Source organism: Anas platyrhynchos, chromosome 21 (assembly GCF_047663525.1).
Source record: "Anas platyrhynchos isolate ZD024472 breed Pekin duck chromosome 21, IASCAAS_PekinDuck_T2T, whole genome shotgun sequence".
In the NCBI taxonomy this organism is placed as follows: Eukaryota; Metazoa; Chordata; class Aves; order Anseriformes; family Anatidae; genus Anas; species Anas platyrhynchos.
In genome coordinates, this window is record NC_092607.1 from 16,564,284 (window position 1) to 16,589,415 (window position 25,132).

General features: G+C 51.6%; 1 protein-coding gene across 6 annotated transcripts in view; it reads right to left on the minus strand.

Moving 5' to 3' along the window:
• MYT1 (myelin transcription factor 1) overlaps positions 1-25,132 on the minus strand; it is a 60,364-nt gene that overhangs the window by 18,502 nt on the left and 16,730 nt on the right. For 5 of the 6 annotated variants that reach the window (XM_072026495.1, XM_072026492.1, XM_072026494.1 and 2 more), the window contains exons 2-11: positions 20,807-20,907; positions 14,269-14,323; positions 12,701-12,731; positions 9,648-9,710; positions 8,652-8,896; positions 6,927-7,805; positions 6,218-6,352; positions 4,706-4,796; positions 3,087-3,200; positions 1,387-1,601 (exon numbers count right to left, since the gene is read on the minus strand). In XM_072026495.1, the coding sequence (XP_071882596.1) occupies positions 1,387-1,601; positions 3,087-3,200; positions 4,706-4,796; positions 6,218-6,352; positions 6,927-7,805; positions 8,652-8,896; positions 9,648-9,710; positions 12,701-12,731; positions 14,269-14,323; positions 20,807-20,907 (1,929 nt within the window). The remainder of the gene's footprint in view (positions 1-1,386; positions 1,602-3,086; positions 3,201-4,705; positions 4,797-6,217; positions 6,353-6,926; positions 7,806-8,651; positions 8,897-9,647; positions 9,711-12,700; positions 12,732-14,268; positions 14,324-20,806; positions 20,908-25,132) is intronic. The other variant, XM_072026496.1, reaches the window with a different exon arrangement.

The following is a 25,132-nucleotide window of genomic DNA, read 5'->3' on the forward strand; positions in this document are numbered from 1 at the left end:
TGCCCAAATGGTTATTCTTGTGTATGGCTGCTTATTTTTGAGTCCGGTTTAATCCACATCTTCGCTGCGGAGTGCGGGTGTTTGCCAGCCCAACCTGACAATATCCAGGATCGCGAGATGCCAATTTCAATTTCACACCGTAGACTCAGCGATGCTTTTCCATTTCATAAGTATTTCTACCACTAATAGACTCGCAATCAGCAAATTAGTAAAATAAGTGATGAGAAAAAATAGAAAGGATTATCCTAGTGGGTTTGCTGGAATTATTTTTGTCAGTACAATTACCCTGAAAATTCTTTGCTAATATTGCAAATAACACAATCTATTCAGCAAGAGAATCACTTGTGCTGGGAAACAAATTACTTTTCCATCAGCCCTAACCCAGGATGACAGTGGCAGTTGTGCTCTCTGGCCTCCATCCAATTTCATTGTCTGATCCTTTACAGATTTAGTACTGTAATAAAGGCAGCTTCCATTGTAGTGCAACAACCGGGATGCTTTCAAGTACGAGCACTTTTTAGAGAGCAGCTGCATCAGGATTAAACAGGATTGTGGAAGTGGGATTAGCCAGACAGAAAGCCCTCTTGAGGCTGCTGACTTCTGCAAACCGGTCTCCTAAATCTTTATGTTTTTATTCAGGAAGATGTCCTCAGGAGCATGTTTGGTGTCAAAGAGAGGGGGGACATTAAACGTCAGTCCCCCGGCACAGGGCTGGGGCAGGCGGGCTCCCTACACAGCTCCTGAGAACCCATCCCGGAGGGTTTAATTTCATTTCACCATTTCATTTTCACCCACACTGTCATCGCACAGCGCTGTAACCAGGGCAAGAGCCTCGGTGCGGAGCAGAGGTGGGTGGCTGCGACAGGGAGCAGAGGATGGGAGGGGGTGATCGATAGGAGCAGCGCTGGAGAGCCCAGCGCGGCCAAGAAGACAAATGGGGGGAGTGGGTCATACGTAAGATGGAAGAGAGGAGAACTATAATCCATTTAGCTAGATGAGAAAAGACAGATCAATAGATATGAACTGCAAAGCAGTGGGGACCAACTGAGGACAACTGTGTAACTTATCCCACCTGGAGCCATCGCTCAGATTAATGCTCCCACCGCTCCAGGCAATTCTTCCCAAACCCGAAGCCCAAGGGCCTCTCCCCCAGGCCAAGCTCTTGTGGCAGCCACGGACCCCGTGTCCCTCTCCCCGTGGTGGGGATGTGCCACAGGACCCAGCTCAGCCGCCCCATCCCATCCCCATTTCTCCTCCCACCCCACAAGGCTCAGTCCCGGGACTCTCCCCGCACCCCAAGGTGATGCTCCCCAGGGCCTCACAGCACACGAGGTGCTGAGACAGGCAGAAAATTCAAAACCCAACCCTTCCCTGCGCCCAACTTACATTTAAAGGCTTTAGGTGAGGTTTCGCTAGTCTGAATCTTTGGGGCAAGCATGCGTTTGCCAAAAACCTGAGCATCAAAACTTGCATAATCGAAGGTGACCTTGGAGTACTTCTCCAGCTCCTTGGCCAGGTTGGCCCGGGGGGTGGCTGGGACCATGTTGGGCCGGTAGCTTCCATACTGAGGGATCTCCAGTTGCTTCACAAAGCACATAGGCCTGAGGACGAAACAATGAGCACCGGTGACTTCTCTTTTCCTCATCGTGACCGAGGTGGCACCTGGTGGCTGGGGTAGTGCAAGGGGACTGATGTGGTGGGGACATCCCCAGGGGCTGCAGGGGAAGAGTTGGCAGTGACAGCCCTTTGGCTGTTCCCTCAGCAAGTCTGCACCTGGTTTGGATCCATTAAATTCATTTTTCTTTTTTTTTTCTTTCTTTCTTTCTTTCTTTTTTTTCTTTTTTGTTTTTCATTTTTAATTTCTTTATAAACCAAAAGCTGAGGTGTCCATCTCATCCAAAATACCCCGCGGGCTGCTGTGAGATGGCAGCACGTTTCCAACAGCAGTAAGTAAACACCCAGGTGCCACTTGCCCATGGGAGCTGTGCCAAAAGGACAGCACACGAAGGCATCAGGACCCCAATCCAGCTCCGAAACCCCCTGCAGCTTGGCCGCAAAGGGGAGCTTGAGGCACAGCCGAGCCGAGCGTGCCTCTCCCCTGCCTGCAGAGTCCCCCTGCTTCTGCCGGGCTGCCTATCATGAATCAATTTGTCTTGCATATAAATTGTATATAAATGGCCCATTGTTATTCTCCTTCCCGTGACCTCTTTCCACCAGCGAGTCCTCGGAGCGGGAGCTCCTTGGAGCATGGAGTGTCCTCGTGATGCGCTCAGAGCACGCTGCGCCCATCGCAGGCTCCGCTGCAAATAAATAAGTAATCGCCCCGAATGGCCTTCCTTTGCAAAGCACCGAGCTCTCAGCACCAGTGCACCGGGGTGCTCAGCAGTCCTGGGGAGCAAATAAATAAATTAATCCGACCTCGATGCCTTGGTGGGAGCGCTGCTCAGCGCAGCATGGCAAGGGCTCGTGCTGCGGTTCCTATCCTCCTGCTCTCATTGCGAAATAACTAAGCATATTACAATCCATCTGTAGCCTCATGAATCACGTCGGCTACGGAAGCCAGCATCTATCAGGGACATCCTTGCTGTGAGACAGCCCTTTCTCCCGGGAAGACAGAGATGGGTGAAATAACAAAATAAATGCGGGCGGTTTGGCAATGAGTGGCAGGTTCCTCTCCTCTGACCCGTGCGGGCTAAGGAAGAAAAGTGGGAGGACTTGTGTGAAACTGTGATCGAGTGATTTATATGTAGCCGAAATCTCCTCCTCCCCCTCCCCAGGCCCACCCTACTTATAATGCTAATATAATAACCATAATTCTCTGGCAGTTTGCATTGCAGCGCTATCGGCACAAATGCCTTCTGCTGCGCTGCTGAAACCCTTTGGCCTGTAGCCTCAGCATTAATTGATGCTACAGAAGCAATTCATTGTCCTCAATGCCCTCCCTGGGATCATCAATTAAATATCTCCCCACCTTGGCGAGACCTATGATCATAATAACAGGACTCAGCAGTATCAGCATACAGCTGGAGCGAGCCGGCTCCCGCTGTGGGCGCGGGTCCCCGGGGCTGGCTTCCCACGCCACGTACCTGAGTATCCGGTCAGAATTGGAGCTGGTTTTCGAAGGGTCACCAGACTGGGTTTGTTGCTTTTCATGTGATTTGGCTAATTTTTCAGCAGCAGCAATGGGGCACCCAGATAAACTGTGTGAGGTGAAAAAGGAGAGAGGGGAGGAAACAGAGCATGAGGGATGCGCATGGAAATCCTCTCTCATTTCAGACACCCAGAACTACACTAAGCCCATAAGAAAAATATTTGCATTTAAGGTTTTTCTGGTTAGCATTATCCCAGTTTACTGTTAGTCTTGCCGAGCTGCAGAGCTGCCAGATCTCTCTGGGACAAGCCCCGGAGCATCACCAGTGCCGGGGATGGAGGAGGGAGGCAGCTGCCCCAGGCTGAGCACAGCAGAGGCCGGGCTGCTTTCTTTGGGGAGTTTTAACCATTAAATGGCATTTTTGATTTGTGTTTATTTGTCTCTTTTGAGGCTGTTTGAAGGGAGCCTTCTGAGGGGTGCTGGATGGGAAACATTTGCACTTCTGATGTGCACATGGTGCCTGGGGTCACTCGGGGGCTATGAGGGTTTTTGCTCGCCCTCATCCTTTGCATGAGCTTGGCTGTGCCTCTTTGGGATCAGCTTGGCTCTTGCAGTGATCACTCAGGGAAGGTAGAAACGCCTTACAAGCAGTGCTTGCATGCTCTAGCGCATCCCCAAGCCATCTCAGGTGCCCCCATCCCTGCAGCATCCAGCACCAAGGGACCCCCTCCAGGCTCAGGGCCGGGTCTGGCAGAGCAAAGCCCTCTCCATAACCCCCTGGAAGCAGCCGCTCACCTCAGCCTCTCTCCAATCTCACTGCTTGCAGCAAACCACATTTCTCAATTAACCCAGCAGATTTCCCTAATTCCCCTCTAGCAATTACAGCTACAAGGAGGGCATCACCAGGGTGGCTGCCCCCGTGGTCCCCAGCCACGTCTGGATGGGTGACGGCGCACACGCACCTCGCGCCAGCAGCACGGTAATGCTCACAGAGCTGGCACTCTGTGCTAATGAAGCGTGGGCATAATGAATAAATCACAAACTGGTGAGCAGATCCCTGTAGCACAAGCTAGTCTGGCTTTTGGGATGGTTTCTAGCTTGAACAGCACCATCACCTCTTCTTGTAGCCTTCCCGTTTGTAAAATTTCTGGGGTTTGACTGAAGCCAGAGCACAGGGTATAATTACTGATCCCAAAGCACCAGCCTGTCCCCTCCTGCCCATAGCTGGGCTGAGGTCCTACAGCAGCCTAAACTCCCAGCCCACTTGTACTGCGGACTAATTTCAGCCCAAATATTGTGGCAATTCCCAGAAACCCTGCAAAGTGCCACACAAGCAAACATCACGAGGTGCCACCGATCCCCTGGCTCCATGTGTCTCCTCCTTGAGCCCCCACCCCTTGTAGTCCACCTTTGAGCCTGGAAGCATTGCTCTTCCCTATCACCCAGCCAGAAATCCCTGCCCCATCTCTGCTTTCCCATATTATTCCTTGTCTTAGGATCATCCCTTCCTTGTCCATCCTGCTTGGAGCATCTCCCAGCATGAGGGCTGCAGCTCCAGAACAAATCCTGTGCCCCTGGGGCTGGCTGCAGGGCAGAAGAAGTGGAAGGCAGTACCTCCTGTGCGTGTTGCGGTTGCTGTTGACGTGACCCTGTCCTGTGCAGCCTGGCGTGGGGCATTTCAACACGTTCTCGTGCATCGCCAAGACTTCGGAGCGAGGAGGGGAAGGGGAGAAGGGAAGGGAGGCAAAAAAACAACTCGATAAAAATCAGAGAGAACAAAATAATAAAAAAAAGACAAAATCATCAAGGCTTGTACACTGGCTTCCTAGAAATCAAGGCACGTGAAATGCTGTAATTAGAATTTGTCTGCGTGGAGGGAAAAAAAAAAGAGATGTTCAAAGGAGAACTGCTCAGGTCAGAGCATCCCTGCACACAGCCTGGGCTTTGTCCCTCTTTGCTGATTGCAGTCCAGTTTCCCCAACCAGCCCCTCCATCATTTTGGAGCCAGGCCTCCCCATTTCAGGTAGTTTTAAGTGATTGAAGTTGTATCTCTGCTTTTATCCTGAGGACTAGTCTTTGTTTGATTTTTTTTTTTTTTTTAATTTTAATCTTCAGGATTATTGCTTCCTGCAGTGCTGACCTTAAAAGTAAAGAAAATAATTTGATTTGCAAGCCTTTCTGAAGCACACAGCTCGTATTATTTATTTATTAATATTTTCCCTTGCATTTGAACTTGTGCAGAGATAGCTGTACTTCCTCCTTGTTTCCTGCAAGTCTGTCTTTATAGCAGGTCTGCAACCTTTGAAATTACTGATAAGGAAGTGTGGTGGTTTTAGTTTTTGGTCTATTATGCCATTATCGTAAACATACAACATTGATTTTTATGTATATGCACAAGGAAAACTATTTAGGATGCTGGTAGAGAGGTAGAAATAAACTCTCCCTCTGTATATGTATATAAAAATCTGTTATGATGCTGATAAATATTTTCTGGAGAAGAGATGAATCTCAGTATAGTGCTTCATGAATTTTATAGCAACGAGAGCACAGGAGGAGACTCGGCTGCCTTACACGTCCTGAGCACCTCCTCTCCTTTGCCAGATGGCAACACCCTCATCTCGGTTGGACATCAGTAGAAAACACTTTTTTCCTCCTTCCAAATATGATGTCTCAAATAGAGAAAAATACAAGAAATTCAGTGTAAAGGTGGGAACCGCTCGACACATCTCTGGGGGTGGGCAGTCATTTTCAAAGCACCTTTGATTTGCAGAGAAGGGACCTCATCCTCCACAGGATGGTGCTAAAATCTTTAAGAAGGGTCTGACTTTCTCGTAATCTCCTTAGCATTTCCCGTTAAGTGCAGTACCACCTTGGTGGACAGAAGCATCCTGGAATGAGCTGGAAAATCACCATACCACACCAGAGACCCCGTTATACCTCAGGGGTTAACATCAGACTCCTACTAGGGACTCATTTGCAAAATTCACACTATTTGGTATTCTATAGAGTGCCCAATACCCTTGGGTGGCTCTACCCATCAGATGTAAAAGTCCCTCTAGGAAATACGGCTCCAGACTAATTTAAGCAACCTGTGCTCTCCTGCTGGGCACCCGAGCATGTACTCACTCTCAGGGGGGATCCTGTCTTTGTGCGGACAACCAGAGAGGCTGCGATGGTGAGGGTAGAGTCCCGTGACGTGGCCAGTCCCATCGCAGCCAGGCGTTGGACATTTGATTTCTCGCTTCTCGGGTCTCGAGGGATCTAGGGGATGTGGGAAGCAGGTTAGTGGATTTGGAGGAGAAAAAGTGTAAAGGTTTGGAATATTTCATTGAAAAATTGCCCCGGATGCTTCCCACCACTCTTCCAGTCAATGAGGGAGAATCTTTGGGTTTGGAGATATTTTTCTGAAAGTGGAGATGTAACACTGGAGACAAATCAGCAGTGAAGAGCTACTCCTCTGACCAAGCAGGCAGCCCAGCAGCAGTGCTCGCAGTGCACAGAGTCCCTTGCCTGGCCATGCCCAATGCCTGCCCTTACCCCAAAACCCATCTGGCTTTGAAACCAACCCTCCAGCAGCCCAGGCTGAGATTTGCAAGGCCAACAGAGCTCTTTAACCAGTTAACTCCCCTGCTGAGACACGGAGGCCACCATCATTTTATGCATTCACTGCTGACCTCAAGGATGTCCCCCTTTCTCTGGGCATGGATTTGTGGCTAAATTCCCACTGTGGGACATGAACCCCCCGCCCAGCATCCCTCTTTTCCTGGAGCTGAGCAGCTCAGCCCCTGGGAATGGGAAGGAAGAAGACACATGGAGGCTCGCCCCCATACCCCACCTTTTCCATAGTAGCTCTTTCGGATACTGTCCAGTGGTTTGCTCTGCTTCTCGTCCACCTGGAAGTGCTTTACGTGCTCTCCCGGCAGCCGGCTGGGTTCCCTCACGATTTTCACCTGCTCGGCCTTCAACGCGATGGCTTGCTCCAGCAGCCCCAGGTTCCCCCTCGTCATCATGTCGTACATCTCCGACTCGTCGGTCACGGCTGACTTCTGGGAGCGGGCGTCATCGTCCTTGTCATCGTCCGAGCGGACCTCCACGATGACCGAGTACTCGGGCTTCGGGCTGAACTGCCCTTCACAGTGGCTTTTCTGGGCATCCTGAGAAGTGTGAGGAGCTTCTTCACAGATCACTTCGGGAGCTATCTCTTCCTCTTCCTCCTCCTCCTCTTCCTCCTCCTCCTCCTCTTCCTCTTCTTCTTCCTCCTCCTCCTCCTCATCTTCATCCTCCTCCTCCTCCTCATCCTCCTCCTCCTCCTCTCCTTCAGCCTGCATGGCTTTGGGCAGCTTGCAGGCCTCCTCGCAGCTGGCATCGTCCCGGTGCTCCGGACACAACTCGCTGCTGCTGCGTTCGCTGGTGACCTCGATGACTTCCTCCGCGTCCTCCGTCTGGATGATGATCTCCTTGTCGCACTCCTCCACCATCTCCTCTCCCGCGTCCTCGTGGACCAGGTGCACAACGTTTTGGGGCGGTTTGGAGACCTGCAGCTCCGCTTCGGGCAGCTGCCCTTCGATGGCGAGGGTTTCCTCCGCTATTTGGCCTAGGTTTAGGAGAGAGTTGGCGATTATTTCTTGATAGCTGCTATAGTTGGCCTTGCTGGGCCCAGATGTGCTTGTTGCTGGTTTTTGTCCGTAATGGGTTGATTTTGCTGGGCTTCTCTCTGAGAAGGGGGGGGGCGTGGGGAGTGGGAAAAGGAAAAGGGAAAGGAAAAAAGGAAAAGGAAGAGGAAAAAAGAGAGGGGAAAAAAAGAAAGAAGAAAAAGAAGATGGAAAAAATAGGGGGAAAAATTAGAAAACAAGGGAGGAAAAAGAAGAGAGAAAAAAAAAGGAGGAAGAAAAAAGGAGAGAAAAAAAAAAGAGAGGGGAAAAAAAGGAAAATAAAGTAATGATATAAGCTTGTAAACATCTCTTTGTCTTCCTTAAGCTTAATTGAAACCAGAGCCTTGCTGTTATACCCCTGGAGCAGCCTAATTTATTGCACTCGGGGACGGCAGATAGAAAGGGGATTTCCTTGCGAAAGCTTTCCCGGTGCTCAGACGCTCGCTGCTTCCCAGCCCCCACCCATCAGCAGCCAGCTGGCCCCGTACTCCCCCTGCTCCCAAAACCAGGGGCTCTGTACCCAGCGATGCCAGGACCCTGAACAGACACCCAGCCCATCCGCCCGTCGCTCCTCTCCTTGGAAAGAGGATGGATGGTCGGATCCTGCACCAGTGAGGTGATGGAGGAGCCCAGGCTGCCGCTCTCGCCACCACTTGGAGCTCCTTTGTGCTTCCCAGGGGTCTTTCCCCGGGGAGCATCCCTGGTGGAGCAGCTCTCGCTTTGAAGACTCGAGAGACAATCTGCGCGTAACCCATCACCGCTTAACCAGAGCTCTGCTGCCGTGCTTCCACCAAACACAATAATTGCGGGACGCGCGATTCAGAGGAGCTATAACTCCTGGTTATTAACACTCGCTGCCCTTTATTCATCTCCACAATGCAGCTTGGCAATCAATAATGACAAAGCACCTTCTGCCGGCTCAGGGCTGCGGGTCTCCTCCTGCTCCACCGCCTCCGCCTCGTCCTCCTCCAGCGTCCCCTCCGACTCATCGGAGCCGGACTCCTTCGCCTCGGCCTCCTCACTGCCGTCACTGTCGACGTTGTAGCCTTCGTCCAAGGCCAGCTTGAGCGGGTGGGATTTTCGCTTCGACACCAGGTGTTCGGCCTCCGCATCCTGAAGTTTCCTCTTCTTTGCTAGAGGGCAGCTTTGTAGGCTGCGGGTGGGAGCAAGGAGGCATTGCCCGGTGAGAAGGCATGTCTACGGCATCCCAATCGGGCAGGCAAGTGGGATAAATACACAAATACTAAAAAATAACACATGTAGTAGCTCAGATTTTTATCATTTCTAATATCTTATGGCCAGAAGATCTGCTCTCAGATCTTGACTTTGGGTATCTCCTGATATTGGCTTTACACAGAAGCCAGCACAAACTTGCCGGACTCATGCAACCAGTCCGCCCATGGACAGTTGGTGTCCAGGGAGCAGCAAGACCAATGGTTCCCAGCAGCACTGCTGGTGCTGGCCACCAGTACCATCATGAAAACCAGGCAGGGGACACAGAACCAGCCTCTGGGGCTTGTCCACCGACCGCTGTAACTAAATTTATCTGAAAACCACTGGTTACTGCTGGCTTGGCTTCCAAGGTAGCCAGTGGGCTCTCATTCCTCTCTTTGTCCATAAAGGCACTGAGCAAACCAAAATCTGTCCCTGCTGACAGTTCCCATTGATACCAGGCACCCAAACCAGGCACTGCTGTCTTGGTTTGGGGTCGGTGTGAAGGCTGCTGTCAGCCTGGTGAAAGACCCCACGGACTGATGGATACACAGCAAGAGATGGATTTAGGGTGAGGGAGTTTGGCTCCTGCTCTGAGCCATCCTCCAAGGAACCAGCTTCTCCAGGGAACATCTGTCTCTGGGTTTCCTGCTTGCATGTTTCCATCCCCATTACCTCCGACCCAGCCTTACCTTCTGTGCCTCGCATACTTCCCACGGATGTGTCCTGAGCCGTTACAGCCTGGGGTAGGACAGCTGGAGAAGGAAACAAGCAACCATCAAGAACAGCAATAGGACCCGAAGAATTCTTTTTTAATTAGAAGAGTATAAGCTATGGTCAGTTAAACAGGTTCTGTGCACAAAGAACAAAATAACCGCAAAAAAAAAGGAAGATAATTTCCCTCAAATGCTTCAGCTTGTCCCTTTGAATTCCAAGTGAGGAGGGCAGGAGAGCAGCTTTGCAGTTTGCTAAAAATTAATGAAATGACTCACCCCATTTAATTAGATGAACGGTTCATTATAGTTTTATGAGTATGTTTAATTAAAGATTTGCATGTGTAAGAGCAAGCTTTTAAAAACCAGACAACTACTACACTCTGCCTCCCCCCCTCCCCACTCTTCAGCTTTCTTTTTCGCTGGTGCTGGAGGGAAACATGGGTTTCCACTCGCGTGATGGCTTAGTGGGGAACTGGGGCTCCTGGCACCAAGAAATGGGAGCCCTGATGAAAAGAGCAGGCAGGGAACGGGGTGAGGACGTTCAGCTTTTAGCCAGAGCACGGTGGGTGAAAGTCACCTGGAGGCAAATCCCCCAGAGCACTGCAGAGGCTCGCTTTTGGGGGAACAGATAGCATTTAGGTGACAAAAATCCCAATTCCTCGCACTTGCTCCTGCTGCCCTGCAGAAGAGGACTCATTAAAGACTTCCTGGGGGCTCTGGGCAGTGCTCACAGTCGCTCCTGCCCTTGCCAGGGGCTGCATCCCCGCCGTCTGCTTGCTGCATCCCTCGTTGCGGGGCCGCACGCTTCCCCTGCAGGGGTAATTAATCCCAGCTCCGAGAGCAAGAAGGGCTCCAGATAAAAAGCATTAAAGCAAACATTTTCTGGCAAAACCAGATTACGGCATTGATTATAGGATGCCCAAGTGACTCGGCCTGACGTCTGAGGGATTCTGGAGTCGTGTAGGATTAATAACCTCATTTAGCACCGTATCACCCTCGGCCCGGGAAGTTGGAAGCGCTAATGAAATCTCCTGATGACAGTGCAAAGGGAGAAAGCATCGCCAGCCCAGAAGGGATCCGGCCAGCCTATTAGTCTTGGAGTAAAAACACGGGATGATATTAAATAGCAGCAAGTGCCAAGTCAGGCTGTAGGGACGCAGAGTTTCTGCTCTCAGCAGAGAGCACAGCCCCTGCAAAAAGCTCGGGAAAAGGTGAATGGGAGCACACCAGTGGGTTCCTAATGGCTTAGCTCCCAAAAACACCACGCACAAGCTGGACTGCTGCATTCAAATGAAAGAATTAAACCCCAAAACAGGACAGGAATGGGTTGCTGGATTGTCAGGGCAGTAGGAATGGTTTCTTTGGGTACGAACTGAACCATTTTTGGAGAATTTAAAAACTGAGTCCTGCCACTACTGGGGGTCCTGCATACAACACACCTATCCCTAGCAAAACGCTCAGGGCCATATATAAACGCACCTCATCCCACTAACGTGCATGATCAGGGGCTGCCCCCTCGCTGCTCCCTCTGCTGCTGATCTTCAAGTCTAGTTAATTTTAATTGTCCTCAGCCACGACTGAGGCTGCTCTGTGCCCAGCAGCCCCAGACACACGTTAAGGGAGTGCAGGCAGAAGACAGAGCGGTGTTTATGGTGCCAGTGACTCGCCTGAAAAAGGCTTCATTCAGCAGGAAACAAAAGCAGCTCTGATGAAGATGTTACGGGCTTTTATAAGCTTTCCTGAATCAATTAAAGCTCGTTCCCCCCACCTCATTTTTTAATGTGGTGAAATGAAGCCTGCAGTAAATAATAAAAAGGAACAAGCCAAGCGGCTCAGCATCGGGGTTTCCCAAAGCAGGCGGTGATTTGGGATGTCTCCGGTGCGTGGATTTAATCCCTTAAAAAGCCCCCAAAGCAGAGGTGATGCTCACCACGCTCTGGGCCAGGCTTTGCCATCCCCACACCTCTGTCCCCGCTCTTCTCCAGGGGGGTTTCACGCGTTTTGGCTGGGGTCCCAGAAGCAGAAAGGGCCTCTGGGGTCTGTGAAAGCCTCGCTCCTTCCCTGCCACAGCCACTGCCGGACCTGCTCCCCTCTCCCCGAAGCCTTCATCTGCTTGACAAAAGGGCCGCTTATTGTCATGCAGACGTTGCCCTGCTTCCAATTAGTCGATTAATCGTCCAGTTAATCAGGCAATTAGGTGACAGCTGCAGAGATGGCTTTGTGGAGCGCTCTGTCCTGCCCCTTATATATGTCACCTGCTCCAATTACCACCTCCACTCAAGTGTTCAGCAATAAAAGTTGGAGAAGTGGCGTGCCTGCCACTCGCTCCTCCATCTCTCCAGAGCAATCGGGGAGTGGAGGAGCAGAAACGCGCTGAGATTGGGGCTGGTTAAGGTCCAATTACTCTTTGACACGCACGGCTTTCTAGCGGAAAGGCAGCCCCTGCTATTAGCGCCTGTCCAGGTTAAAGACTCCTACCTCTTGCCTAAGCCCTTGCGCGAGGTTTAAAGGCAGCTTAGAGGTGGGGGAGGCTGTTATTTATAATGAGAAGCTCTGTAGGGCTGCAAAGGCTCGCTCCAGCTCTTTGGGCTGCTGCTGCTCGCATGCCAGCGCTGCTAAATGAGTGACGACGAGACCTCGGTGGCTTGACAGGGGACGCAGGGCTGGAGGAGGAGCATTTGGCACGAGGAGTGATGTGACGTGGCTGTGTTTGGGGGCAAGGGGAGGATGGGAACTACATGGAAAAGAAATCCTGCTCTGTTGTAAGATCATCAAAGACAACACCCTACAGAAAATAGAGGCATCAGGCATTGCTGGAGTTTACACCAGGAAGGACAAAAGGTAGATGGAGGCTCTTTGGTCCCATATAAGCCATCCAGCAAGATCTCCACCCTCTACGTCCCACACATTTGCTCCCCACACCCTGGTCCCCAGACGGGCCAGCAGCAGCAGGGTTTCACCCGAGCTGACCCCAGCCTGGGGTCTCCATCCCTCCCACTGCCACCGAGGAGGAGGAGCAGGGTCCTTACCTCACCTCCTGGCCGATGAGCTCCGTGGGCACTGGCCGAAGGGGCAGGAGGCAGCAATGGAAACAAAGACATGGTCAAAAACACATCAAGGGGCTGAGCCCTCATGCGGCACCTCCCCTCCCTGGGGGATGCTCTCCTACAGCTGCTCCATTCCTATTGCACCCAGAGGCATCCCACTTGGGCAAGAAAGGACAACCCACTCTGCCAATGCTTGCTACGTGCCATCATACACTTGCCTTGGAAATCCTTATGCTCAGACATGTGGCTTTTAGAGTGAACAATAGTTTTGGGGGGGATAGGGATTATTCCCCACTCGTGGTTAAGAGGACATCCCACTGCTTACAGTAACAACATACACCAACATCGCGTCGGTGCCAAAAACCTTCCATTCAGCCAGAAATCCAAATAATCAGGAGGGAAAAAAAGACACAACACAAGCTAAATTTGCCCAAGCTAAAAACCATAACACGTTTGCTCAATTTGTTTGAGCTAATTGGGTTTCCTGGGATCCAGCTCCCGGTGGGATGACTCACAAGCTTCAACAAACTGGAGGCAGTGGCAAATCCCACGGTGTATTCGATAAATTACCTTTTCACATCCAGAAACCCAGATTCAAGTGTGGCGAAGGCAGGGTGTGAGAAAATAAATAGAATCGGGCTGCTCTCATTAGCAACCTGAGCGAGCACTTTTAGGTACGTGCAGCAAGACAATAAAACCCACATAATCCAGCTTGATTCAGCACAATTGGCAGCATCTGGTTTTTCCTTTGGTTTTAAAAAAGATGCTGAAAAGTGCAAGGAGGAAGGCAGGCCAGCACTAAGTGAGGTGGGCCAGCACAGCTGCGTGCATGAAGCTGCAACCCCTGCAGCCCTCCCGCTTCATGTCAACCAGCCCCATTCATCCCTCGCTGCCAGCCACCTTCACAATTAATCAAATCCACGTCCACAAGAAGGAATAAATACTGCGAGGATGCCCTGCGCCCATCACACGAGGTGATGCACCGTGCTCTGCACCAGACCGCCTCGCCTCCTCCCGGAGAGGAAACACGTGAAGAGCGAACTGAGCAATTTTTTAAAGGTGGAAAATAAATATCAATCAAGCTTTGCATTAACAAGTCACTTGTCCTCGTGTCCCTGCCGGGAGACAGCCCTGTTTGCTTCTGCAGCATGCACTACTTCTGCCAGGCGCTCTCAGATGTACAACTTCAAAGCCGCTGGCAGAGTGTGCATGATGAAAGCCCCGGGAGCTGATCTGAAGCTACAGCGATTGCGATCCCCATCAAGCAAAGCATGCAAAGGGCTTTTGCTTTTTGCTTTTTAATTTTTTTTTTTTTCTTTGGGCAGCGGGGATGAGGGAAGCAGGGAGGGAGGGTTAAATATTACGAGGCGCTGTAAAGGTTTGTAGCTGGGAGTTTTCCAGGCTCGTGGACAAATCTCAGTGGGGCTGGAGGAGAGGCAGTGTGTGTCATTTAAAGCCTGGACCTGACAAACCAAAGCCCTTTTGGAACAAGCAAAGTGCAGGGAGCCCGGGTGCCACCTCCCCGCGCAGGGGGATGATCAGCTGCTCACCTCTGATAGACTTCGATCGCGTGCGTGCTCTCTTATCGTCATTTTCTAAACTCATCTGGGATGGAAAGAGAAGGTGTTGGTTAAAAGACAACGTGAAAACTATCATTAAAGGCAATTTGCACACATGGCTGTTGCTCTGGGTAAATACCTGAGATAGACAATTCTTGCATTGCTTTTATCGTTCAACCCAAAGTTATTCATTTGAAAGGCAGAAGGCACAATCTCCTTTTGGATTGCCAGATTTAGCAGTCTTACATTAATTTCCCCAACCCAGGGCACAGCAAGGACTCCCTGCTGGGGGTGCCAGGGAGGGACGAACAGGCAGGTGAAAACACCCCGATAGAGGCAAACAACTCCCTTGCTAAGGCCAGACCAAATTTCCCTGTATTTACACCAAACCCGGTAATTCAGAACTACTGTGAGCAACTCAGGGAGCAGCCAGCACATCTCAGCCTTCAGAAATCTCTGAATATTGGGTCAAGCTGATCTTGTGCCCGGGAAGGGCAACTTCTCATGTAGAGCTCTAAAGAGCAACCTCTCCGCTGTGCTCAGATTTGACACAGAGGGTGCATCTAAATAACCTCTGCAACATGGACATCAAACGGGAGGGTCTGCGGGGAATATGGGCATGAATAAGTAACGCCAGGGACTTCAAAGCACTCGCTATTAATTAAACATCACAGCGTGCCACAAGGTAGCGGAGGGCTGAATGCAGCAGCGCGTGGCTGCGGCGCTGTCTCCGTGCCCGCACCGTGGCGGAGGTGGGAGCTTTGAGATCAGCCCTGCCTGAGGTGGCAGCAAAAGGAGGGGATGGCCAGGTGAGGGGAGAAGGTCTGGCCGGGATAACAGAAGTGGCACTGCAATTAGCTTCTCAGGGAAGCTGCTGAAGGGGCCCGAGAGCCGATTTCGTCTCCTGCCCTTGTCCTGCCCTAAGGCGATTGCAGCCGCTCCTATGTGGGCAGCCCAAATCTCTTTGTGCAGCCCCGCAGCAGGGATGAAAATCCCAGTGTCACAAAATCTGAGTCATCGGGTGTGTTTGGCAGCAAATGCCAATGGGGTGTGGAGGATCAGGGTATGAGAAGGGAGGTGAATGGGATCTGGGTAGACCGGGGAGATGATTTAGGTTTTATTGCAGAGCATTACACGCCAGGAGATTTCCTCCTGGGAAAGAGAGAAAAGGGGGAAAAGGATTTCTGAGTGCAATTTGATGCAATAAAAATAAATTTTCTTTGGCATGTGCTCTTTGGAGCATCCTTTACAGGTCCCATATGGATGAGACCAGCTCCTGTGCCACCCCAAAACGAGGAGACTCAAAAGCAAACCCTCTGGTACCCCAATGGAGGTGGGACAGGACACACATGGGAGCTGCCCCACTGCTGGTGGGGACAATTCACACACAGTAGGTGCCTCCAAGACCCTACGAGCGCCTCAAAACTGTCTGGATGGATCCCTGGCAGGCAGGGATTGTGGATGGAGGTCCCAGCCGATGGGGCACCACAGCTGGAAACCCCTCAAAGCGAGGGCTGAAGTTTCCCCAGCGCCTCTCTCCCTCCCACTGCCTCCCTCTGGCAGCAAGGCACTAACACACCTTCATTTCTGTGGTTTGCTGGATAGAAACACTCAAGAAAAGGAAAAAAAAATCAAAACCTGGAGCAATTTATGCATCCTGTCAGCATTCAGCTCGTGGCACCGCGGTGTTGTGCTCCGCGTTTATTACAATCTTCCCAATAACACAGCAGACAATTACTATAATTTCTATTTTTAAAGCCCCGGTTCCCTGCGGACCAATGGCTTACGTTTAAAGTGCGGAGAGGAGCAGGTGTCAAAGGGACTTCATTACATTTATGAGCCTTTCAAAGCCGGCGTGCACTGAGCGAGCTAACGCCGCGCGCCGACAAAGCGCCTGATACGTTTGATTGCTGGGAGCCTGCGTTCAACCAAAATGAATTTCAGAGAGGGCTTTTTTTTTTTTTTTTTTTTTTTTTTTTTTCCCTTTGACAGTTTTCCCAGGGAACTGGCACGCTTTGGGCTGGTGCCTTGGCAATACGGGTTTCCTGCGGATAAATTATTCAAAGCGAGAGCAGGGTGGGCTGCGGGCAGTGCCTGTGACGTGCTGGCTGCGTGGCCAGCGGAGCTGATGGACGTGGCTCTGGTTTCACAGCCTGTCTTCAAAAGAGCCCAGAGGGAGGGCTGGGACTGAGAGAAACACAGGGCAAAACTTCAGTTTTCTTAAACCTGCCCTTGGATGACAAGCAGGTGGGCCAGGCTGCGGCTGTTTGCTTATAAACGGGAGAGATCCCGCTGCAAAAAAAAAATCGATATCACACCTGAGCTAACACCAAGCTCCTCTCTACACCACAACACCTCAACAGAGCAATCCTTCCCATTGCCTTCAACGTCTCTTTCAAGGTGGAACTGTCTTCCCTGGGCAATGAGAGCACAGGGTCTGCGGAGAAGGGGCAGGAGGGTCCTTTCTTCCTAAATCCAGCTCCTAACAAAAACCCTGCATGCACAAGCACACGATTAATTGGTAAGGAAACCTGAAAATAAATTATTGCTCCCAGGTGCTGGCCCCAGTGCATGTTAGAGCAGCTAGAACAAGGCAGGGGTTGTGCAGCCCCTCCTCGCCTCGTGGCTGGATGCTCTCTCACACACCGAGAGGATTTCCTAAGCCAAAAGCACAGAATCAGGCAGACACCAGGCCCTGCACTGGGTCAGGATGCTCACATCAGGACTCAGCTTCATGGCCTGTCACTGCCAGGCACGGTAACCTGGAGAGCATCCCTTTTCTCTCTGAAGGTGCTTTGGTGCAGGGACAATTTCTTACCACGTTTACCCTGCGCTAAGGAACTTCCCGACACAATACAAACAGTACCGATGGTGTCCTGATGCTGCACACCTAAATCAACGAGGTTCGGAGAGAGAAACTTGAAAGCCAGTTTAACCTGAGCACCAGGTGAATTTTAAAAGCCTCCTGGTGCAGTAGCTGTCTGGCTCTGCTGCCAAAACTACAGCAATAAGGTGCGGGAACAGCGGAACGGATCCGAAGTTTAATTTTACAGAGCACCTACACGGTTGATATTTTCATCTCCTTTCTCATCTTAATACACATTTATTTTCTGAAGGCAGACCGAGGCGTTAACATAAAACCACTGAAGCCTCCCGTGCCCAGACACCCAGGTGCGCCGGGGCTTCGACAGCTCTATGCAAATCCCCCATTAAGGGCCATGCTGAAATTCCCCACGGTCAGCAGTAATACTTTATATGTATTCAAGAGCAGCGCGGAGCTCAGAGAAAATAAACACGCTGAAAAAGCCTTCAGCTGGCCAAAGAGAGGTGAGGATTCAGCAGGAATATTTATTTTACTCTGGAAGCAGCAGAACTTCCATCAGCGCCTATCTGCGGATGCTGCAAAAAAAGCCTTTTGCGTGAAGCTGGGGCTGAGGGACACGCAGAGAGCTTCTGCTCAATTAGAAAACAAAATTGAGATTTGCTCAGCAGGTAGGGGAGAAAAATGCCAGAAGAAATGATGTTTTACAGAAGGGTCGAATGGTGGTTTTGTTCTTGGTTTTTCCTCTTGGGTCATGCAGGGTAGGACAGCCCAGTTCTCACTGCCCAATTTCGGGGCTGGGTTCAAAGCCAGGATGAGTTAAGGGAAGGGAGAAGGGTGGTGAGTGGGAAACACCACCACCAATAACCTTATCCCAGCAGTCAGACTCCTTCAGGCTCTCACCAGGGACAATTAATGGTCTGATTAATTTGCACTGTGGTCCCCCAGCTCCCTCTGGACCAGGGGGCTGCCTCACCAGCCCGAGCTAGCCCCAGGGTCCAGCTGGATGCCAGCGTGGGGGGCTATGGGGCCAACCCAAGTCAGGCAGCAAAAACGGGGTTGAATGGCCTGGCCTGATTATTTTAATTTTTTTTTAACCCCACAAGGATCCCCCTTGGCTGCTGCACAGGGGTGGAGAGACCTGGATCTGGGTCTCCACATCCCCCTCTGCCAAGTGCCATGGCATCACCGCCCACTGCAGGAAATACAGAGGGCTCCATCCCGCTGCACCTTCTCTAGCTATTAATTTTTAAAGAATAAATAAAGAGAGGATGGAGGAAGAAATACTCTTTGCTCAAGAGTCTCGCTCTTCTTTTAAAAAGCGCTGAAAGTGGCTGAAAGCCTCCGCAGCAGCCCCGTAGTTCCCAGGCACTCTTTTATAACCGCACTCTGGGGCTGTTTATTTTTTCCCCCTCCTCCTTTAGGGTCTTCCCCTGCTGCTTGATTTAAATCCTCCTGACGTTTCACCTATGGAGAGCCCCGTCCTCAGCTGTACAAGCTACCGTCTGCCTTCTGCTCTCTCGCTGCTGCCGAGAAAGGCCACCCTGTGCTCCGAGCCGGGGGAGGATTTCGCCTTGACATCCTTAATTGCAAAACCACAGCTTGTACCTCCGCCCTCTCCCCCAAATTAAAACCTGTAGCTTTGTCACCACCAGCCTCCTTCAGCTGTGCTGCCAGTTTTCATTTGCAAAAAGGGGTCCTACACCCACCCCCCCCAAAAAAAAGGAAAACAACAACAATGCTGCAAATTAAACATTTACAGAGCGCTAATGCTCTGTAGCAGAGGCATCCTCCGCACGAGTGAAGCGGACCAGAAAAGATGCTCAGAGCATCACGTTTGGCACAGCCACAGCTGCACCGTGTGCCTCTGCAGCTCCGGCATTCAAGGCTGGGGTGATTTCACGGGCAGCAGTTTAAGTTGACATCTACTTTCCTCTTGACTGTTTGGAAGTGCTACAACATGCAATCCAAACGCCATTTCAGGCGCACAGAGACCTAAGTGGCTCGGTATGTGCAAACAGCTCTCGTGCCAAAAGAGGAGGGGTGGGGGGAGGGAAAAAAAAATTGCAGTTCCTCAACCCCATTGTTTTCAGGCTCGGTAATAAGCTGCCATTTTCATAAGATTATCCTCAAGTGGCACGAGCTGAGGCAGTTGCTGAAGCGAGACTATGAGAGCACATCTCCAACGAGGGGCTCTGGCAGCCCCGTCACCACCAGCCCTACCTGTCCTAGCAGCTGCCAGCCTTTGCTGGGCCAGGGAGCTCTCCAAGGCACAGGGGAATGGAGATTTGGGAGAAAAAGGCTCATTTTTCCTCCAGCTGCTGGGGCCAGGACAAGAGCAAGCAGGAGTGTCTGGGCAGACAGACGCAGCTGGATGCATGCAGGGAGCGCCTCTCATTTCAGACCTGTCAAAGGAAATTTTACCCTGCACCCAGACTTCTTTAGGGACAAAAATAAATAAGAGTGTCCCACATCTGATTGTCCTTTCAAGCTGCACATCCTGTAGGTTACGAGCCATAACTACCATGGAAAGCTACATATAAATGTAGTCCGTGCTTATTTGGTGCTCTCAGCACGACCTGGCTTTGCAGGACCACCCCAAATCCTGCTCCCACTTTGGATGTCCCCTCCCAGCTCCTCCTGTCCCCAGACCAGGTTCTCTGTGTTAATGCACAGCTGGGCAGAGTGGTAAGGGTTGAGAGAAATGGTTAATATTAGCAACGTGCTTGGCAGAGGCAGAGCACTAGATGAGCACCAGGTACTAGGCACATTACCTTTTGTAATCATCGCTTTATTAACATACAACAATCTTATTAAATCTAATCTAAGTGCTTATTTGGCAGGTTCAATAGAAAAGCCTTAATTGAGCCGCTTTTAAATATAGCAACAACTGCTTACTCTGCTTTCTAAGAAGGTGTGAGCTTTCCTGGCGACACCTGCACGCAGCTGACAGCTTGTTAGCCAAGAAGGATGCTGCTAAGGGGGGATTTTTGCTGATTTGGACTTTTCCTGGGGCTCCATTTATTTGGGGACCGAGGATGAGTGGCTAACATCAGTCACCCAAGGAGGGCTCCCTCCACAGCCCTGGGGGTCCGTCCGTCTGTCCCAGCCCGTGCTTCATTACCAAGAGTCCAAAATCAGGCAGGAAGCATCACTTGTGTAACGAGCAGCCCCGTTCTGTGCTTAAATAAAGCTTCCTCATCTGCTGGCAGAGGCTCTGATGGCGCGGGCTGGAGCCCTTTCAGCAGCCCCAGCTGCAGCAGTAAATGGGCAGCTCTGTGGCCGGGCAGGATGAATGCCTCGCTTGTCCCCTCGGCGCACACCACGGCTTCACCTGGCCCGCGAGGGGCTTCTTCCGACCAGCCGGCCCCTCACAGAAAGGGTCTCTTTTAACGGGCCTGGGACTGAGCTAAATATCCTGAGCTGTCCTTGAAGGATGGCACCGGAGAGGAAAGGAAATTTAAATAACTGGCCCCGAAGCCAAATCTCGCCAGCTGGAAGCCTCTCTGCCTGCACGCACCACGCAGGAGGCTAAGTTTTAACAAGGAGACAGAGCCACCCAGTTCCTGCCTGTGGTTTGGGTGCCAGAAAGGCTCCGTCCCCCTGGCCCAGCTGGTCCCCGAGGGCTGTGACACCGTAGAGCCCTGTCCTGCTGTCACCACAGTGAGGAAGAGGATGCTCGTGGAGGAGGAAGGGCTCTCCGCTCACCTTGATGCGTGTGCCGTGCAGGCTGGCGGCTCCCTCGCAGCTGCTGATCTTCTCTCCGCAGGTCCACCTCTGGTTCAGCAGCTCGCCCCGAAACTCATTTTCTAGGGAGGGGGAGAGGAACACGGGGTCAGGAGGTGAAGTCAGCCCGGCACCGCTTTGGCAGCATCAGCCAGAGGTGAAAATGCCATTTTTATTTCCTGCTTTATTTAAACGGGCACTTAAACCATGCTGGGGGTCTCCATGCCCTGAGCAGGACCCCTTGGTGACACTCCAGGACCACGAGTCCTGACCATGAAGACTTTGCAGTTGGGGTAAAAGAAGGCTCAGAGACCTGACGGGCTCCCATGCAGCAGCCAAGCTGCAGAAGCACCCATGGGTGCCCTCAGCCTTTTGCAGGCTCTGCACAATGCTGCTCATTTTGGTCTTTTGATGGAAAAACCAACAAGATCAGTGACTGCAGCCTGCAGGTTGCCCACGGTGGCCACCAGCAGCAGCCCAGGAGCCTCGTGGTGCCTGTGGCAACCAGCAAAACCTCTCCACATGCTCTACCCTCACACTTCCTTTTCTTCTCTTTCCAGAGATAAAGTTATTTTTTATTCTTTTCCAGAAATTTTACACATCCAAGGCAGCAGATGGGACCCACTGCTGGGCATCGCTGGGAGCCGAGCAGGGTCCCTGCTCCTGGTGCAGTTTTCCATGACAACTCTGGGCACCACCAGCTTTTTGGGAGCAGTGCACTGCAGTGATTCATGGTGAAGATGCAAAATGAGGATATTCAGGTTACAGCTCCTGGAGGCAGAGCAAGGGAAAGCCCTAGGAAGCACGCACTTTACAAGCTGATGCTTGGCACTCTCCCTTCCTCTTACACAACTTCAAACACATCCGAGGGGCAGGCACCAGCCCTGCTGCAGCAGCAGGAGCTGCGCTGTGGGTCTTCCCCTCCTGTTTGCGGTAATGAGATGAAAAATGTTCGCCCCCAGACTCCAGGTCCCCAGGGTCAGAGCTCACCTTGGCAAGCCAGGGTTGCTTTGGGTGCCGCCGCCACCAGCCTTCCCCTTCAATCTTTAATTGCGGCTCCCTGTGGCATTGAGCAGTGAATAATTTACTGCCTCTTCTCCAAGCCTCGCTCCATTCATCTTCCAGCAGCAAGGCGAGGGGAAGGAGAGCATCCCCCAGCAGGAGGGAGCTGGGGAAGCGCATCCATCGCAGGTGCTAACAGCCTGCAGAAGAGCCCAGGGCAGCTCTGGGCTCCCTGCGTGATGCCGGAGCAGGCTCCCATGCTTCCTCGATGTGTCTATTATTTGGGTGATCTCTAAGCGAAAGCAGGCAGAAGGCTAACAGGCACTGAAGGAAACCTGAGACGGGCTTTCAGAAACGGATAAGGATCACGGGTAACTTGCTGAGCGTGCAGGACGCCAGCTGAGTGACTTCAGAGCTGCTCTGCCACCGAGCAGCTTTTAGGAGAACGCACAACAAATACCAAGGGAAATACCCAGCCCTGCCTGTGCCTGTTCTTTATCTACAAGATATTAAGGAACAAGCACATCCCACGGTGCTCTTGCAAGGATGAGCACGTTGAAAGGCTGGGATAATTCAATCCCGCAGTGACACACAGCCCAAGGTAGCGCCCGGCACCGATGACTGTGAAAGTCACCTTCATGCATTTGTTGTGAAATTGTTCTGAAGCCAGCAGAGAAGTTTAGGGGGGCTTTTCTAGGCTTCACGGGAAAAAAAATCTGTGTTGGAGACTCTGCTCTAAATCCTGTCTAAAGCACTGTGTCCAGCCTGGATCCCCAAGAAAGGCACAGGGCTTGGACACAAGATCCAGGAGCTGCTGAAACATTATTTTCCTTGAGAGAAGCTCCAAGGAAAGGAAGTGGGGAGGCACAGATGGCCAGGCAGATGATAAAAAATGAAACATAATGTGGGAGAGAAACTAAAAACGGGACAGAGGAAAGGAGAACGGGGGTGAGGGCATCAAGTGATAATAATAAAAGATGTTTCTAAAGCACTTACATGGGACATTATGGCCTGACTGCTTGTCTGAAGGGAAACATTTCCCTAAGTAGGAGGCTAAGAATGAGCCCTGGAGCTGTCGGGATAAACGTAGACCAAGGTGCCAGCTATATTTCCCATCACATCCCGTGCCTTTGGACCTAGGGTAAAGAGGAGGGGATGGGGCCAGGCTCTCCCCACCAGCTCAGCACCCTCCAGCCACTGCTCCCAGCCCGGAGCTGCCGTGGCCATCTGAGCCGTCACCACCAGAATCAGATTTCCTCTCCTCTGTGCTGCTTAAATGCATCTCTCCGGTCTCCAGAGGGGATCAGCTTGCACGTGCTGGCTGTGCCCTTTCCCCTCGCCTCCAGACCTGGATTCAGCAGAAAGGCAGCACGTTTATGTGAAGGACACTCCTGTTAACCCTGCCCGGACCACCCAAGCTGAGATGTGGGATATTGCCTTCAATGACAGATTTTGTGCACGGGAAGCAGATCCCTGAGGGAACCGGCCCTTCTGAGCTCCCCTCCTGGGAAAAAACGTTTCCCTTGAAAAGCAGCCCTAGATGCTCAGCCTGTCCGGGAGGTCACAGCCTGATGCTCACATCAAGCCTGATGCTTACCCAAGGAGGTAACCAGCCTTCCTCCACTGCACCCATCCTCTGTGCCCACTGTCTGGGTCACTCATTAAAAAGATCATGTTTTCCCATCAACATTTATGTCAGTCCATCACCAAAGCATCACCGTGTCCTCTTCTGAAAGAGCTTTTTCCCAAGCCTTGAATCTGTTTGTCCCCTCCTCTCCTTCAGAGATAACTGCCGAGGAAGGGCGGTTGTGAACCGAAGCACTGCAAAATGTGCAAAACCATGACATGAAAGAGCAAGGTCTCTGAAACCTCTGGTCACCCTCATCAAGTCCAGAAAGGAAAATCTGGGAACTTTGGAAGGAGACCGCACGCAAGGCAGAAGGTGGATCAGACTTTGGAGTATTTCACTTTCCAAGGAGAGAAAGCATTGATTTTCCAGGAAAAAAAATAAAAATAAAAAATAATAATAAGCCCTCCAAGGGACAGCACATATTTCCCTCAAAATTAAGCCCATACAAAACTCGGGAGTGCAGAAGGTGAGCAGAAAACAAGGTGGCCGTGGAGGGAGGCTGCTGGGAGGCAGCACAGGGCAGCCCCCTCGCAGGCAGAGCAGCACGGCCGTGCCTCCGGAGCTGCCCCTGCACGGGGTTACAGCTGCTCCGGCAAAGCGACGGGGTGAGAGACGGGGCTCTCGGAGAACAGATGGGGGAAAGGCTTCGTTTCCTCATAGATGCATCGCCGCATATTTTAACCGAAAGACCAGAAGAAAAACATATCAATCTTCATTTGCTCCCCCAAGTGCGAGGAAAGAAAGAGGAAGAGGGGGAGATTTTTCTTCATCTTTGTTCGGGCACATTTTTCACGGGCAAGGTGAGCGCCGTGTTCACAAGGGACCCTGAGCTGGGTCCTTCAGCCCAGGTGCTCTGCATCCTGCTAAATGACACGGGCTCGCTCCTTGGGACAAATACAACAGCGGCACCAAGGGTGTATTTTGGACCCCGTCTTTCACATGAATAAAAAAAGTCCCAGGTCCAAATTTTGCATCATTTCTGTGCCTCCACACCTCTTGGTGGCTCACAGGGGTAACACTTCGCAGCGCATTGACCACAATCACTGCTCTCTGCACCCAAACTCCTCAAGGCAACAGGCACCTTTCCCTGCCAGCCAGAGGGGGAGCAAACCCCTGCACTGAGCTGCAGCTTGCACGTGCCATTGTAGAAGGGAAACGCACGGTCTCAGCCACATACTGAAAGACTTTGGCTCTTTTGCCAGGTTTACAAGGAAATACGGGAGTTTTCCACCTCGTCATTAGGTCCCTGAATGCCTCCGCAGGTTCCTTTGCAGCTACACTGAGGAACAGCGATGGCATGGGGTGGAAAAACTCTGTGGAGGTGGCTGAACACACAATCTGCTGCTTTTGCTGCCACTACACACCCGCACACCAACGCTTGCACCCGACAGCACAGAATAAAGGCAGGGAGCTCTCAGCAGCCCCTCTGATAGCCCTCGGGGCAAACAGCCTGGTGCAGGGCTGCATTTGCCTTGGGAAAACCCTTCAGTTACTAATTGTGCTGCCCAAGATCTCCACGAGAAGTGACGAATGCCCTCTCACAGCACAGAAGCACTGTCTACTCCATACGATGATCACTGTTTACTGCAGCGCAGCCACGTTCAGCGCTCCAAATTTAGCTTCCCAAACATGCATTTAATTCAAGATTTAATACCGGATGTTAATTGTATATTGCA